At 42.8% G+C, this 18,254-nt stretch overlaps 1 protein-coding gene across 1 annotated transcript in view; it reads right to left on the reverse strand.

The window, feature by feature from the left end:
- trip4 (thyroid hormone receptor interactor 4) overlaps nt 1-18,254 on the reverse strand; it is a 128,313-nt gene that overhangs the window by 107,650 nt on the left and 2,409 nt on the right. Inside the window, exons 2-5 of the mRNA XM_078532552.1 lie at nt 17,387-17,556; nt 16,659-16,795; nt 7,936-8,148; nt 5,975-6,059 (exon numbers count right to left, since the gene is read on the reverse strand). Of these exons, the coding sequence (XP_078388678.1) occupies nt 5,975-6,059; nt 7,936-8,148; nt 16,659-16,795; nt 17,387-17,556 (605 nt within the window). The remainder of the gene's footprint in view (nt 1-5,974; nt 6,060-7,935; nt 8,149-16,658; nt 16,796-17,386; nt 17,557-18,254) is intronic.

The following is an 18,254-nucleotide window of genomic DNA, read 5'->3' on the forward strand; positions in this document are numbered from 1 at the left end:
CATCTGAGGGGGCAGACGGGGCCTCAGTTTAATATCTCATCTGAAGGATGGCAACTTTGACCGTGCAGAGGCAGCGCTCCCTCATGTTATGATCCCCAAAGAGACCAACAAACCAAATTTACCAAATGACCCCAACAAAAAAAACTATGGACAAGATCTCACTTTTCATGACTTTTACTTTACAGACCAAAGCAAAATAAACATAAATTAAGCACGAATTAACAGGCAATGTGTATGACAAATTTCACATTAAATACCAAATACAGCAAAGATAGATCTAATGAATTTACTGGGCAGTCCCCTCAGCGTACATGGCATTATTTGACCAGATGGGTTTTTACAATTGATGATAGTGTCATGGTTCCCATTACTGAGACTAGTTTTCTTTTTTTTTTAAATTAATTGAACTTAAATTCCACCAGCTGATATGGTGGAATTTAAACCCGTGTCCCCAGAGAATTAGCTTGCACCTCTGGATTACTAGTCTAGTCTAGTGACATTACCACTATGCCACCATCTCCCACTGTTCTTCCCATTCTGCCTCTGCACTGTTGTTTCCACAGTGACCAGCCACCACTTTACACACGAACGCTGGTGCTGCCACCACCTGGCTCAAGCTCAAACAGCAACACTGAGGCCAGCCCCGAGACTCCCAAAACCACGGAATCCATCACACTCTATATGGCAGTGAGGTAGGTATCAAGGTCCCAGGTGGCTGTATTATACCCCTGCGTAGCCAGTTGGTGAAGGAAGAAACCAGAGCCTGTCTTTACTTGGAATAGATTTATTCATAGAGTAAAACATTACAGATATATTTATATATATTATATATATATATATATATATTATCTCTCTCCTGACTTCACTCTCCTCCTATGTTATTATGTATCTCTTAAAACAACAGTTGTAAGCAAATGAACTAATGATTAAACTAATTAGCTAACGATTAACCCCTTAAAGGGGCGCTGTAACAAAAACAAAACTTTAAAGGAAACTTATCAAAATTAAATTAAAATAACATTTTGAGGGGAAATAATGCACTCCAGCCCCTGCAGTGCCCACCAGTTGGGGAAGGCCTCAAGCGTACAGGTGGACACTGCGTGCTCCCTCTCCAAGGACACCTGAGCAGGAACCTAGCCGTGGTACAGAGGCAGACGGTTGGGCCGAATGACCCCCACCACCACCCCCGACTCCCTCCCTACCATTTACTGCCTGGACCATTAATGGTCAGGCCCAGGAGCAGGCTAACAAAGAGCTCTTCTGCCCTGTTTTCATCTCCACCCACTCACTGGGTGGTCAAAGATCATGAGCACGGGGCTGAAGTGCAAACAAAGCTACAGGAGCAGCCCTCACAAATACTGGAAACGGGGCAGCAACATCAGACAACCTACATACACATGGAACATGGATTCCTCAAGGCAGGAAATACAGGCGGCCTGGGAGTCCATGAACCATCCTGATCAACTGTTGCACAGGACTGCAACACCCTCCACACTAAACCCCCGGTGGAAAAGGGGAGGACTCCCACATAGAGAGAGGGTGGGGGAGACTCTGCCAGCTCTGGGTGGCACCTCAGGATCCCGCAGCGTGTCCAGATGGCGGACGAGGATGAGGAAGTGGAGGGCATGAAAGCAGCAGCCCGTACAGGGGTTTTCCAGGTGACCGCTCAAATTGTGGGGTTGAGGTTCCCACAGGAGGTTTCAGGACCTGGGGTCAATGTGAAATTCCGTCCAAAACAGGTGTCAGTTCAGACCGGAGTCCACCACACACTTGAGCCGCTTCGATACCTCGAGTGCAGTCGGGGCCAAGCACCATGTTTTTAAGGCTCTGGGTGGCTTTGGCCACAATCTGGACATCCACAGACGCAGAACGCACAAGTTCTATTGGCAAACATCCAGCCTGCTCCTCCACCATCCAGCGACATCTCAAACACTGGCACCCCCAGCAGCTCAAGCCCTCTCTTCCGCCAGCCACATAAACCCTTATTGGTGGAGGTGTGGGTTCTTGAGCAGTGGCTCTCAGGCATTAGCCGCTACTCCTGACAGGAGCGCACTCTGGCATGAGCAACCATGTTCCAAATTTTGATCAGTTCCTGGCAAAATACATCCAACTTCCGCAAGGAGGCACAGAGACCTCCCAGGTCTGTAAACAGCAGCTGCAGGTCATAATTGAGGCCGTGCAGCCGGCAGAAGAAATAAGTCACCAGCGCACATCTGGGAGGGGGCTTGACGTAAACGGTCTGCGGGGTCTGAAGATGGAAAGTCGGCACCTGGGTGCGAAGGCACACCACCACCTAACTACAGGAGACTTGTACCTCAGCAGTGACCCAGTGCATCCTTTTGTCCAGAAGAAGTCGACGAGCTTCTTCTGTATCTTAGTGACAAATTCAAGGGGAGGGATCAAAATAATCAACTGATACCACAACATGGCAGCCATCAGTTGGTTTTTGACCAGCACTCAGCCCCTGTGGGATAGCACTCTGAGCAGTCCTGTCCAATGCCCTAGGAGAATGGTGACTTTGACCTCCTGTCAGCTTTTAAATTCCATCAATGGCCATGGTGGGATCTGAACCCATGGCCCCAAAGAATTAGCCTGGGCCTCTGGATTACTAGCCTAGTGACTTTACCACTATGCCACCACTTCCCCATGCTGTTCCCTTGCTGCCTCTGCCCACAGTAATTTCCATGGTGACCAGCCACCACTTTACACACCAATGGTGGTTGAGCTACCTAGCTCAAGCTCAAACAGCAATACCAAGGCCAGTCCCAAGGCTCCCAAAGGCACAGAGTCTATCACACTCTATACTGCAGTCAAGGGTCAAGATTCAAGATGGCTGTATTATACTCCTGGGTAGCCAGTTGGTGAAGAAAGAAATGCACTTCAAGGTGACTTGCCTTTCAATTATGCCCTCTCTCCCTGGCAGTAACTCAGGACTTTGCACTTTTCTTTGATAAGCAGGGGAAGTTTGCCACAACAATTTGCATTGCATCATTCATTACTGTAGCAAGTAGCAACCATCTGAAGAGTTGGTGGATCCATAGCTGTACTGAACCTCATCCACTGTTAGGACACTGGCTGTTCTCCTTAGAGCAGAGAAGGTTAAAAGAAGACTTTCTGTAGACATTTAAAAGCATGAAGGGTTTTGATAGTTTCTCCTTATTTACTCGATTTCAGAGTAAAGAATCCAGGCCCACATGCAGCAAGACCTGGAGAACATCCAGGCTTGGGCTGATACGTGCCAAGTAACATTCATAGCACACAAGTGCCAAGCAATGACCATCCCCAACAAGAGAGAATCTAACCATCTCCCCTTGACTTCCAATGGCATTAGTATCGCTGAATCCCCTCCCATTAACAACCTGGGGGTTACTATTGACCAGAAATTGAACTGTGACAGCCATACAAAAATTGGGCGCACAAGAGGCTAGGAATTCTGTGGTGAGTAACTCACCTCCTGACTCTCCAAAGCCTGTCCACCATCTACAAGGCACAAGTCAGGAGTGTGATGGAATATTCTCCACTTGCCTGGATGAGTGCAGCTCCAACAACATTCAAGAAGCTGAACACCTTCCAGGACAAAGCAGCCCGCTTGATTGGCATCCCACCCAAAAACATTCACTCCCTCCAACACTGGCGCACAGTGGCAGCAGTATGTAACATCTACTAGGCATTGCAAGGAACTGCAGAAACTCACTAAGCCTCCTTTGACCGCAAACCCACGACCTCTACCACCTAGAAGGACCATCTGCAAGCTCCTCTCCAAGCCACTAACCATCCTGACTTGGAACTATATCGCCATTCCTTCACTGTCACTGGGTCAAAGACCTGGAACTCCCTCCCAAACAGCACTGTGGGTGTACCTACATCACATGGACTGCAGCGGTTCAAGAAGGCAGCTCACCGCCATCTTCACTAGAGCAATTAGGGGTGAGCAATAATAATGCTGGCTGAGCCAGCGATGCCCACATCCTGTGAAAGAAAATTCCGGTGGCAGAGGGGTCAGTAACCAGACGACACAGATTTAAGGCAATTAGAAAAAGAACTGGGCAACGGGAGGTCATTTTCTGTTTTAAGCAGAGTGAAATGGGAAGGGGGACACTGGCATAATGGTAAAGTCACTGGGCTAGGAATCCAGAGGTCTAATGCTCTGGGGAAATGGATGCAAATCCCACTGTGGTAGCTGGTGGAATTTAAACTCAATTAATAAATCTGGAATATAAAGCTAGTCTCAGTAATGATAACATGAAAACTATTATTGATTGTAGTAAAAATCCATCCGGTTCACTAATGTCCTTTAGCGAAGGAAATCTGTGATCCTTATCCAGTATGGTCAACGTGACTCCAGACCCACAGCAATGTGGTTGACTCTTAACTTCACTCAAAGGCAATTAGGGATGGGCAACAAATGCTGGCCGTGCCAGTGACTCCCACATCCCATAAAAGAATAAAGAAAAACTGATATGTTACATTAGATTGGAAATTGGAAATGGTTAGAAACCACCTGACAGGGTGATGGAAGCAGATTGGAGACAAAATTTACCATCCTTTGGAGACAGAGCCAGGGAGCGGGACGAAATGATTCAATGATTGAAAGCAATTGTTGATTTTAATCTATACATAAGCAAAGGACATGAACATTCAGATAAGTAGATGCATTTGTGGAAAAGAATATTCAGATCATAATAATATCAAAGAACAAAACATCATAAACTGTAGAATTATTGGTCTGGATAACATAAATGTCAGCTTTGATTCAGTGGGTAACATTCTTGCATGAGCTTGAAGATCATGGGTTCAAATCCTCACATTGGAGACCTAACATAATCCAGGCTGACACGCCAATGCAGTACTGAGGAAGGGCTGCACTGTTGGACCTGTCATCTTTCAGAACATTAAGCTGAGGTCTCGTCTTTCCCCTCAGGTGGAGGTAAAAGATGCTGTGGTGCTATTTCAAAGGTCATCGTAAATGCATGGAATAAAGGAGAGAGCTCTATGGGCATTCCCATTAGAAACCAATGGATAGCAATCTGAAGAGGGAGCCCTCACTCAAGGCACAGATCAAATCCATCCTGTGACTGGATTTTCTTTTGGTGAACAAGTTGATCAAATTGGAAAGTTTGCTCAAAGCGAAAGATGCTTGTGCTGGGAAATAGGCCGTTCCAGCCAAAGGCAGAGTAGCATTACATCCCATCAGCCATGGCTGGATTCAAACCCTGATCTTGGAATGGAGAGATCTGTTACATTAGAACACGCACTTCCATGCAAGGAGTACGGTTCCTTAGGCTCTGCTACTTCAATGGTCATTCTTCACAGGTAGGAACGTTGACACGCTGGTCTGTTTTAGGAGGCATTGGACCCAAACCAATCCTGTACATGTTCCAACTTTCCAGCAGAGATCATCAATCATCAGAAGCAAATACCATGGGGAATTATAAGGTTATAAAGCGGTTCAATAGGATAAAAATAGAGAAGTTGTTTCCACCTGTGGAAAGTCCAAAGCTAGGAGCCATAAATATAAGGTAGACACTAATAAATCCAATAGGGAATTTCAGAGAAACTTCTTCACCCAATGAGTGGTAAGAATGTGGAATTTGCTACAATATGGAACAGTTGAGGCAAATTACACAGATAATTTAAGAGGAAGCTGGATAAACACATAAGGAGAAAGAAATAGAAGATTTTCCTGGTATGGTTAAATGAAAAAGGGTGGGAGGAGGATCATACGAAGCTAAAAACATCATAGACCATTGAGCCAAATGTTGCTGTGATGTACGTTCTATTTAATTCCCCTTCAAGACACACGGTGAGTTGCAGCATGCTCCCTGAACCACAACTAATTTACAACAGACCAAGAACTGAACTCAGGACTTCTGATCTGTCTGGGTCAATTACATGCTACCTTTAAACAGATCCAATGGAGAACACCAATAAATATTTCCAATTATCAAATACACAGCAATCGTAAATAACTAACCTGTAGTCGCCATGAGTTTCTTGCGTAATTTCTGACTCTTGTTTGAGTCACGGACAAGGATCTCTTGCTCTTCCTTGGTACAGACCTACAAGAGATACATTTAGATTAAGGAATGATGCAGGGACTAAGAGGTTATACTTACAGGAAAGGCTGAATAGGCAGGGGTGCTTTTCTCTAGAAAAGAGGAGGCCAAGGGATGACCCAACAGTGGTCTTTAGATAATAAAATGTTCGATAAGTCAGACATAACAAAAACGTTTCCACTTATGAGGCAATCCAAAGTTACAGATCATAAATATAAAAAGAGTCACTAATACATGCAATGGGAAACTCAGGAGAAACTTCTTTAACCAGAGCGGTGAGAATGTGGAACTCAGCATCACAAGGAGTGGCTGAGGTAAATAACATAGATACATTTAAGGAGAAGCTGGGTAAACACATAGGAGAGAAAGGAATACAAGGTTATGCTGATAGGGTTTTGATGAAGAGTGATAGAAGATTTGTATGGATCATAAATGTTGGCTTGGAATAGCTGAGCTGAATGGCCTATTCTGTGATGCAAAACTCTATGTAGTGCGTATGTGTTCTTCCAGGTACACATATTCTTTTCCTATCGAAAAGGGAGTTAAGGCATGACTTCCCTTCATTTTACTGAATCACTTAAGCCAAATTACTCCGATTTCCAAATATCCTGTTCAAAGCTGGTCCTCAATAAATGGAGGAACGCTCCCCAATATTCTCTCTTTCTTCCTATGTCAGTTACTTAAAAGGAAAAATTTGAAAAATAAATGTGTCAAAAATATTCCTAACCACTTGAGCTTTGAGTTTCAATGTACAGAAACGGCACAACTTTGCTCTGCTCAATGTGTAGCTGCCACATAAGGGAGGTTTTAACATTACATGAAGGACATCTTGAAAGCCAAGATCCAGGAAAGCATCATCTCAGCTCATCTCTGGGCAAAAACAAATACTATGCATAATTTTCTACCATTAAGGTATAGCCACTTCCACAAAATACAACGAAGCATTCTGTGCAGTGCCGAAGGAGTCTTCAGGTGGGAGTGGTGTCATTTGTTCAATGGCCTTGCTCAAATCAAAGCACAGTGACAGTTCGACAATGCAATAAATGGTACAAACGGTAGTCAGATGAAGACATCACATTTCATTGGGCACACACTAGTTTGAGCTGCTGACATTGAGAAGGAGCATAATTAATAAGTGCAGTTGAAATTAGACATTGCTGAAGCAGCTGGGATGAATGAGTATTAATCAATGTGCTCACACTGTCAGGCTTAAACAGATTTGTCTTATCAAATCAGTCACTGCTTACGGTAAAAGTATTAAACAGGTAGGGGAAAAACAAATTTTCCAGCTAATTACATTCCTGCTTATTAACACTCCCCAAAACCTTCCTGTTCTCTTCTCTTCTGCTGAGCAGTTGAGTTGAGCTATCATTGGATTATGTGTCAAGGACCTCAAATGGCCGTTTTTGTGCATCAGCCTGGTACCCGATCGTGAGCCCTAGTCCACCCACCAGGAATGTTCATACCATGCACACTTACCAGCTAGGGTCAATGAATGGCAATAAGTGAATTGGTCAAATTTCATTCTTAGCCGATTGTAGTACCTCTCCCATCTGCCTTCCCTCCCTGAACCATTTCTTGGGCTGAGATCAGCTAACCCAACACAGACTATGGAATGGACCAGTTCCTGACCAATAGATTTCAAGAACACATCGCAAGGTATACTTAGCTATCGTGAGAGGTAAATTGAACTGAATTAACATTTTCCATAGAAATCAGAATCAAACGACAGATATCAGTGAGACAGCACAGCTGGCAATTCTGTACATCTTGATCAATACAAAGGCCAGCCATTTGCTCACTTCCATAAGGAATACAAGTACAGAATATCTCACTACCCAGGAAGCAGAGCCTTCATCAGAGAGAATTACGCACTCACCAGCGTTCTACAAAATAAGCAGGGACCCGATCCCTCCTGCATGCAGACAATGCGGCCGCAACCCAGGCAGTTGTTGATTAATTTGTGCGTTTGTCCTAAGCATTCACAGGAATGACGGCCAGGGAGAGTGACAACAAGTCGGTCCTCACCCTCCTTTGTGTACAGAGACAGGTACTTCATCTTCTTCTTGGATGCAGAATTAGTCTCTTGCACCTGGTTAAAAACAGAAGTAAAAAGTGTAATGTAGAAAACACAGCAGCCAATTTGTGCACAGCAAGCTCCCACAAACAGCAATGACAAGATAATCACTTTCCAGTGATGTTGATCGAGGGACAAATATTGCCCAAGACACCGGGCAGAACTTCCCTGCTCTTCTTCCAATAGTGCCATATGATCTTTTATGTTCACCTGCGAGAGTAGACAGAGCCTCATTTAAAGTCTCATCCGAAAGACAGCACCTCTGGCAGTGCAGCACATCCTCAGTACTGCATCAGGAGTGTGTGTGTCTAGATTTTATGCGCTGAAGTGGGATTTGAACCCACAACCTCTGACGAAAGAGGGGAGAGTGCTACCGACTGAGCTGCAGATCTAACCTTGATCAGTAAGCAGCTGTTCTCAATAGTCACTTCTGCTTTCGCCACAGTGCGAATATCTTCTCCTGCATCTTCAAATTCCTATAGGACGGTTTCAATCCTAGCTGGACACAATAACCATATTCAGACCCTTTCCACATCTCCTGAGTATCCTCTAAGTTAATTAAGTCATGAAGAATCCCTCCAAGAGCAGTGCTTCACACCTCCCAATGACTGATTGCAAAGCAGAATAGGTTGAACTCTGGAACAGAAACTGAGTAAAGGACTGTCACAAGGGCACAATCTGAAATTATCTACAAAGTGCACAAAAATCTCCATGAGCTGCTTCATGGACCGCATGCAAACCAAATTCCTAATCTCTGATGTACTGAGGAGTTGGAGTTTTTCCCCAATTGGCTCTTGTTCCCTGTCGGTTAATTTGAAAGCGATGGTGATAAAGTTCTACGAAGAGGTCTCCATAAACAAGCATGAATTTGTGGGGAGAATATTAATTTTAAAATCAAAAGTGTTTTCTACCCTCCAAGAAAGAACTGACCAATATATTACATTTTCTAGGGTTGTCAATCTTTTGGAAAAATTTGAAATAAGCCTTATGATCAGAGTTGGATCTATTAAAGAGAGAAGCTTTGTTTTATTTTAAATGAGTAAGATTACACTTGGTTAACTCAACTTGTATCCTCTTTGCCTAACTGTGCTGCCATCAACTACATTTCCTGTTTGTAGGTAGCTGCCAATGTTTCCTATAGCCAACTACCAGGGACTGGTCCAGTCAGGAGTTGCCTGTCCAACTTTCTCTGTCACAGTGAAACAACATAGCTCAGGGCAGCTGCCTGGAGATGTCACACTTTAACCAGGCTCTGACCAAGTGACCAGGACTCAATGCTACATTCAAAGAAAGAAGGAGTTTTGTTTTCTTGGATGCAACATTAGCCTCTGGGAGTGGAGACTGTTCACCTGGCAAAATATTTTAAATGGGCTCTGGGGAAGGTAGGAATGGTATAATCGGAAAGTGAACAGGATAATAAAGTGGGGAGAGTGAGAAGAGGGAGGGAGAAGGGGAAGGAAAAACAATGCACTCCCTGTGAAAGAGTTGAGAGTCCGGTTGTAAGCTTGGAGCCAGTGCTCAAATTAGCAGGTTTTTTTTCCCCCATGGGTAGCACATTTCACAATGATTGATGCAACATTGCACCATTGAGGAGGCTGGGGAGACAGGTAACCAAATAGCTAACACACCTCTATGCTAACACCACCACATCCAATCTCATGTAGACCCCATCTTGCATCATTCATTCGAAATTACCACTCATATTGGTTTAATAACATAACTCATTTTGATGCATGTCTTTCTTCAAAGAATATACATGGCTCCATTCAAAACCTGTACCACTCAATCCTCAGACACAAGCACTTACATTCACGTCAGTGTTTGCAGCCCTAATATAATTCCAATCTGGCTGCTCCCAGCAGTCAGCTTTCATTATTCGAGGGATAGGAACTAACGGGGGTGCTAGTCACAGACAATCCACACAGTTAACAACATCTTCTGCTGGTTTTCAAAGTAGAACTAACAGCAGTTCTGCAGAATGTTTTGAGACTTGGCCGATTCCGTGCGCCTGGGGAAAGTCCAAGTTACAAAATCACAGAATTGTTAAATAGCACAGAAGGAGGCCATTCCGCCTATAGTGTCTGCACTGCCTCTCCGAATGAGCAATTCACCCGCTTTCTCCCCATGACCCTGCATGTTCTTCTTTTTCAGATAACAATCTAATTCCTCTATCTCAGGCACACAAATAGTTGCTTGGTGGTACAAATCTGGAGTATTGCTGAAAGAAAAGAGGCATGTTGTCGAAGCTTTTCACCCTGCACTCATCAGGACAGCTGCGCAAGATCCTATCAAACACCATTTCCCTTCAGCCATTCACAATAGGCAGCAGACTGACCGTACTCAACCAGCCCACGCCTGCAAAACTCAGAAGTGTCCAACATTAGATGCGATTTCACAATTGGACAGCACTTACTGAACAAATCACAGAATGTTATGGTACAGGAGGCCATTCGGCCCAATGTGTCCACACCTGCTCTCAAAATGAGCATTATGACTTAATGCCATTCTCCTGCCTTTTACTTGTACCCTTGCTATTCAATTTCTATTCAAATAATCATATAATGTCCTCTTGAATGCCTCAATTGAACTTTCCTCCACCACACTTCTAGGCAGTGCATTTCAGACTCAAACCACTTGCTGTGTGAAGAAGTCTTTTCTCACATCACATTTGCTCCTTTTGCAAATCACTTTAAATCTGTGCCCTCTCGTTCTCCTTTTACGAGCAGGAACAGTTTCTCCCTATCAAGTGTGCAAAGAATTACACCAGCAACCAATTCAAGATCATGTCGGGCTCACAATGTGGCTCAGTTACACTTGCTAGAAGCTGTATATATTCAAAGGCAGGGCCCTGTCCTTTGCAAACAGAAAGAATATATCCAGGCATTGAGCCTTTTCAATTAAACAAAAGCATGGGAAATAACTGTTCCCTGGTTGCATTCTCCATGGCAACCCCTCAACCAGAATCCACTTACCAATGAATTGCACCCTTTTTGCATGCAGTATAAATTGATGTTCCCTTTGAAATTTGGTATTCTTGTCCTGATGAGTGCAAGATGAAAAAGTTTCAACAACATGCCTCATTTTCAGCAGTGCTCAAATCAAATTCCCTTTGAATACCTCAATTGAACCAGCCTCCATCACACTGTCAGGTAGTGCATTCCAGATCTTGACCACTCGCTGCATGAAATTGTTTTTCTTCATGTCATCTTTGCTTCTTTTGCCAATTACTTTAAACCTGTGACCTTTTGCACTCAATCCTTTCAGGATTTGGACAGTTTCTCCCTAGATACTCTGTCCAAACCCTTCACGATTTTGAGTACCTTTATCAAATCCCCTCAGCCTTCTCCAAGAAAAACAGTCCTAACTTCTCCACTCTATCTACAGAACTGACGTTCCTCATCCCTGAGACCATTCTCATTAATCTTTTCTGTACTTCTCCAATACCTTCACATCCTTCGTAAAGTGTGGCGCCCAGAACTGGACACATTACTCCAGCTGAGGCCTAATTAGTGTCTTATACAGGTTCGACATAACCTCTTTGCTCTATGCTCCCATCAATAAGGCCTATGATATTGCTCTCTCAGCCTGTCCTGCCACCTTCAATGATTTACGCACATATACATCCAGGTCCCTCTGTACCTGCACCCCCTTTAGAATTGTATGTTTCATTTTATATTGAATCTTCATGTTCTTCCTGCCAAAATTAATCGCTTCACATTTCTCCAAATTGAACTTCATCTGCCACTTGTCTGTCCATCCCACTAACCTGTCCATGTCCTTCTGAAGTTCTACACTATCCTCCTCACAGTTTACAATGCCTCCAAGTTTCGTATAATCTGCGAATTTTGACAGTTTGCCTTGCACACCAAGGTCTAGGTCATTCATATATATCAGGAAGAGAAAGTGTCCCAACACAGACACCTGGGGAATTCCACTACAAACCCTTCTCCATCCTGAGAAACATCCATTAACCACTATGCGCTGTTATCTGTCACTTAGCCAATTTCGTATTCAGGTTGCTACTGTCCCTTTTATTCCATGACCTACAACTTATCTCACAAGTCTGTTGTGCAGTACTGTATCAAATGCTTTTTGGAAGTCCATGTACACCACATCAACAGCATTACCCTCATCAACCATCTCTGTTACCTCTTCAAAAAATTCCAGCAAGTTAGTTAAACACAATTTTCCCTTAACAAACCTGTGCTGGCTTTCCTTAATTAACCTGCATTTGCCCACGTGACTATTAATTTTGTCCCAAGTTATTGTTTTGAGAAGTTTCCCCACCACCGAAGCTAAACTGACAGGCCTGTAGTTGCTGGGCTTATCTTTGCACCTTTTTTTGAACAAGGGTGTAAAATTTGCAACCCTCCAGTCCTCTGGCACCAAGTCAGAGTCTAAAGAAAACTGGAAAATTATGATCAGTGCCTGCCCAATTTCTTCTCTCACGTCCCTCGGTATCCTTGGATGCATCTCATCCAGTCCTGGTGCCTTATCAACTCTTAAGTACAAACAGCCTATCCAATAGCTCCTCCTTATCAATTTTAAATCCTTCTCATGTGTTAATTATCTACTGTTTCACTGTGTCCTGTGTAGATCTTGTCCCTTGGTAAAGACAGATGCAAAGTATTCTCTTAACACCTCAGCTAATACCTCACCTTGTGCCTCCATGCACAAATCCCCTTCATGGCTCCTAATCGGCCCTACTCCTCAATTTACCACCCTTTTACTATTTATATGTGTAGGGAAGACTTTGGGATTCCCTGTTATGTTAGATGCTCATCTCTTTTCATACTCTCTCTTTGCTTCACTTGTTCACTTTTTCCAGCACAAGTCAGATAGCACAAATGCTTGAGTGTGGGAAAGAATGCCATTGGAAGGGTATATCACCTGAACCTTTTAAAACTAAAAGGATTTCCCCAGTGCATCCAGCTTCATCATCCCTTGCTTTCAAGTGCACTCAATTTCCAGAGTGGTGAGCCACATAGTGACAGATCCTGGTGGTGCAGCCACAAAGCCAAATTCAATCTAGCTTTCTGTTAAACACTTAACTCCTGCTGCCAACCTGAAAAGCATCATGTACGGCTGTGCACGTGCACTCAGCCCGCACTGCAGCTGCCAGCGCTGATGCAACTGTCCCTGGCACTTTTCCAGTTTGCAGGCGGAGCTGTTGTTGGAAGAAACCCATGTTTTACTGCCATTGTTCTTCAAAATAATGGGAGGATTTTGACCCTTCTTAGATCTCAGACCTCTGAATGTCCTCACAAATAAACACAACCTTATTGGTGACCAAACTGCATGAGTGCAGGGAGTTTCTACAGAGCTAAGCTAGCTCAGTTCCTAGATAATGGGACTCATAATCACAGGGTTACTGTTATGAGCCCTACATGAATTGATTATTTTTTTTAAAAGAAAAATTTTTTACAATTATTTTAAGTTTTTAAACTGGTTGCTGGAGTGAAAATATCTACTGTCATTCCCAGGCATCTTGTATTCACTACTGGAATAACTATTTGAAATACAGTATTGCTTTATTTAATAATTTGCAAATCTTTGCACCTTAGATAAAAAGTCTCCATCATAAATAAAGTTCCAAAATGTTTGTTGTAGAGGAGACAGTTATAAGACACCAACTTGCAAAAAAAAATGTATAATTCAACAACAGAAAGCGGGGCTGCACTTAAATGCACTTCTGACTTCAAACATTTACAGACTGAGATGACACTTCATCTGCATATGAGTAGGAAGTGCTCCCCCTAGTGTTGCACCAGAAATAAACAGAGGATTTGTTAAAAGATACAGAAAATGAAATGAACCAATCTGATTCTGAAACAGTACAGCTCCTTCAGTAGTCATCCGGTTGAGCCACAGACCCAAAGAATGACTCACGTCCATTAAATAGAGTTAACCGACTTCAGTCAGGGTGGCAATATAAGGGAAAATAGAATCACAGAATCTTGAAGGGCAGCAAGGTGGGCCACTGATCCCATCATATCTGTGCTGGCTTTTTGCAAGAGCTATCCAATTAGTCCCACTGCCCTGCACTTCTCCATAACCCTGCAAATTTAACCCCTTAAAGTACTTATCCAATTTCCTTTTGAAAGCTGTCATTGAATCTACTTCCACCAGCCTTTCAGGCAGCATATTCCAGGTCACGATAACCCACCTAATATAAAAAACAATTTCCTCATCTCTCCTCCCAGTTCTTTTCCCAGGATTCCCAGACTGGATTTCTAACATTGGTCCGCTTTGAAGTGCACAGATAGGCCTCAAGTACAGACAGGAATGTGTTTAAACTGTGATGCTTCCCACAGTCGCCAAGCCTGCCAGCATCCATTGTGAAGGTTGATCTCTGACCGGCGGCCGTAGGTCTGGGCCCAAGCAAGGAGTTCGCACCTTGGGGAGGGACCAGCAGAAATATGGCAGAAGAAATTTAGAATGGAAAAAAGCAGTGCAACAAATTCGACAGATCACACAGCTTGAACTGAAAGACGCGCTCTCAATTTATCACTTTCAAATTTGTTGAAATAGCGCAACAGTTAGGGGCAACCAATATTAGTAAATAAATTAATAAATGGCAATGACTGTTGCATCTCAAAGTTATTCCGTCTTACGATGTTCAAAGCGCAGTAAAAACTGAACCAACGTATTCCAGTGACATCTCTTATCAGCAGACATAGAAAGGCCCATGAAGTCACAATTTATATGCTGGATTTTACAGTTAGCAGAAGGTTCAGGTTAGATTTAATGAAGTTTTTCCATAAGCAGTTACTATAAATTTGCAAAAATGTACAATAAAATAATATATCAGCTTCAAGTTAACTTTTGAAAAAGGGAAAATAAACAAAGAAACGGTGGAGAGAAATCCCTCTTTGCTGTGATTCTGGCATCAGAATTTAATGAAGATGTTTTCCATCCAATTCAACACTCTCAGCAGGGGACTTCTACATTGCAACTCTCTCAAAGGATTGAACACATTTTCACAAGTTTAGGGAAATTCTCTTTTAGCTTCAAAAGGGCCTACACAAATTCAGGGAAAAGTGGAAATTCAATGGTCTAGGAGAGTTCTAAAAAGCAAAAGGCCTACAAAGAAAGTAATGATGTGTAAAAAGGGAATATGACAAAATTTGCAATGGATATTAAGCCACAGCAAAGCCTTCCATAAATATATTAAGGAAAGAGTGTTAAACATGAATGCGGGCCCCCTGAAGACAGATATAGACATGGCTATAATGGCCAATAAAGGGAATGCCAGAACGGTAATGGAGAAAATAATGGGGCTTTAAGATAGAAAAACCTATCGGACTTTATGGTTCCCACCTCAATATTAAAAGAAATAGATGGGGAAACTGTAGATGTGTTAATCATAACTTTCCAAAACATCTAGATTCAGGAATTATGCCTCAGGAGTGACAACTGTAACTGTCACTCCGTTAGTTAAGAAGGGAGAGAGGGAGAAATCAGGTAACTACCGACCCATCAATTTATCAGTTTGGGGAAATTGCTGAAATGTGTCATCAGGGACAGATGACTGAGAACTTAGACAAGTTTGAGCTGAACAAAAAGAATTAGCATTGACATGTTGAATAGGTCATGCCTGACTAATCTAATCAAACTTTTTTTTGAAGAGATCGCTGATAAGAGTTGACAGGGAAGTGTATGAATCTTGACTATGTGGACTTCCAGATGGTATTTGACAAGGCTCCACAGAGAGATCATTGAAACTGAAAGTGGGTGAAATTGGAAGTAAGCTCATGATATTAGTTGAGAATAGGTTGTGAGGTAGGACACAGTGAATACAGTAAGGAAATGCACTCTGATTGGTGGAATGTGACAAGTGGTGTTCTCCAGGGGTGCAGCTTTTCAGCATACATAAATTTGGATGAAGGTATTGAAAGTTGTATATCTAAGTTTGTAGATGACATGAGTGAGGAGCAACTAGCAGCAACTTAGAATGGGATATAGACAAAATAATTGAGTTGTCAAAACTATGACAGATGGAGTTAAGCGGTGATGTCATTGATGTGCTTAAGATGATAATATATAAAGGCTGATTAACAAACACTATTTCCTCTGGTGGAGGAATCCAGAACAGGGGGGCATAATCTTAAAATTAGAGCTCGATCATTCAGGAGTAAAACCAGAAGTGCTTTTTTTCCACAAAGTGTAGCAGAAATCTCAAATTTTCTCTTCAGAAAAGTTTGTGGATGCTGGGACAATTGAAACTTTCAAGACTTTTGTCAGGTCAGGAAATTAAGCGATATGGAGGAAGGCAAGTAAATGAGTTGAGGCATACATCAACCATATCAACTTGAGGGGCTAAATGTACTCCTCCTGCATTTGTAAAACTGACTGAAATACTAAAATAAAGTCAAGCCATGGGGCATTGCAATCAATTATTCTCCTTTAGCCAGTCAGAGAATGTTCAACACTGCTTTGGCCACAAAGTAGAAAGAGCAGAGTTTCACTGTCATTTCTCGGTTTAGTCAGCAGACATGAAAATGCTTGTTGCCTTCAGGACTTACCTTTACCAGATCCATGGGTGTTTTAACCTCTTCCACTGGGAGCTGGCTCTCCGACACAAGCAATGGCTCTTGCTTGTTCCGGCCTTTCCGCTTGGACTTCTTGAGCTGGTCACCAGCTTTCGATAAATCTGGAACCTCTACAGACAGAGAGATTTGCATTTATACAGCACTTCTCACAACCTCAGAACTTCCCAAAGCGTTTTACAGCCAATGCAGTATATTTTGAAGTTTAGTCACCGTTGCAATATGGGATATGTGGCAGCCAATTTGTGCACAGCAATGCAGCACTCCCTCAATACGGCTTTGGAGCGGAGAAGCATGTGGAAACTGTTCGGAGTGCTTTTCATTTAGCCCCACGTTAAAAATTGAATCCATTAGAATAGAAACCAAGAAGAAGCTTAGTTTTTAAAATAAGAGCAAAATACTGCAGATGCTGAAAATCCAAAAGACAGAAAATGCTGGAAAATCTCAGCAGGTTAGGCAGCATCTGTGGAGAGAGATACAGAGTTAACATTTCGAGTCCGTATAGCTCTTCTTCGGAACTGGAAAAAGACTCTTCCAAAGAGGAGTCATGCTGGACTCGGAAGGTTAACTCTGCTAACATAGATGCTGCCAGACCTGCTGAGCTTTCACAACATTTTGTCTTTATTACAGTTTTTAAATTCTGACTTACTAAACTTAGACAATTTAAGGGCTATGAATTATAACTGTGTTAGAATTGGACATACCATCTTTTTTTCTGTATAACTGTACTTGTCCAGGAGCAAGTAACTCTTGTGATCTCTTCCACCTTTTCAGGAGCTCATCAATGAAAGTCCGTTTCTTCCCTTCGGTCCCTTGAATCAAGTCAGCAATGTAATCTTCAATTTCCTCTGCACTCTCAATCGACAGGACGTACCTGGGTGAATAAAATAAATGTTTTGTATAGTTGGGGAATAGAGGCAGAAGATATTGAAAGTTTGTGATCAGGGTATCAGGGAATTAAATTAATTCACACTCCTAAACCCAAGCAATCCCAAGACGCAAACAGTCCAAGTTATAAATACGTTTAACCTCAATCTCAGAGGCACACCCCTATGCAATAGCACTGTGAACATGGGATTCGCCAGGTGAGAAAAGGCCACGGTCCACCTAGAGTGCCTACCCATCCTTAAAAATCTTACAATTATAGCTAGGCCATTCAGGAATGAAATTAAGGAGCATTTATTCACACAAAGGGAAGTAGAATTCTGGAAATTTCAATTGTTCCCCAAAGACTATGGATGTTGGGGGACAACTGAGCTTATCAAGGCTGAGATCTATAGATTCTTGTTAACAAAGGTATCAAGAGATATGGAGGGGAGGGAAGTAAATGGATTTGAGATACAGATTAGCCATGATCTACTTGAATGGCCGAAGAGGCTCGAAGAAAGGAATGGCCACCTCCTATTTCCCCCTCCAAGGATCTATCCTTGGCCTCCTGTTTTTGTTCATCTCCCTTCTGCTCCTCAGCAATGCCATCCACATGTACGCTGACAGCAACCAGCTCTACCTCACCACCACCTCTCACTGTCTCCAAACTGTCAGACCGCTGGCCTGACATTTTGTACTGGATAA

Source organism: Cetorhinus maximus, chromosome 30 (assembly GCF_964194155.1).
Source record: "Cetorhinus maximus chromosome 30, sCetMax3.hap1.1, whole genome shotgun sequence".
Taxonomy (NCBI): Eukaryota; Metazoa; Chordata; class Chondrichthyes; order Lamniformes; family Cetorhinidae; genus Cetorhinus; species Cetorhinus maximus.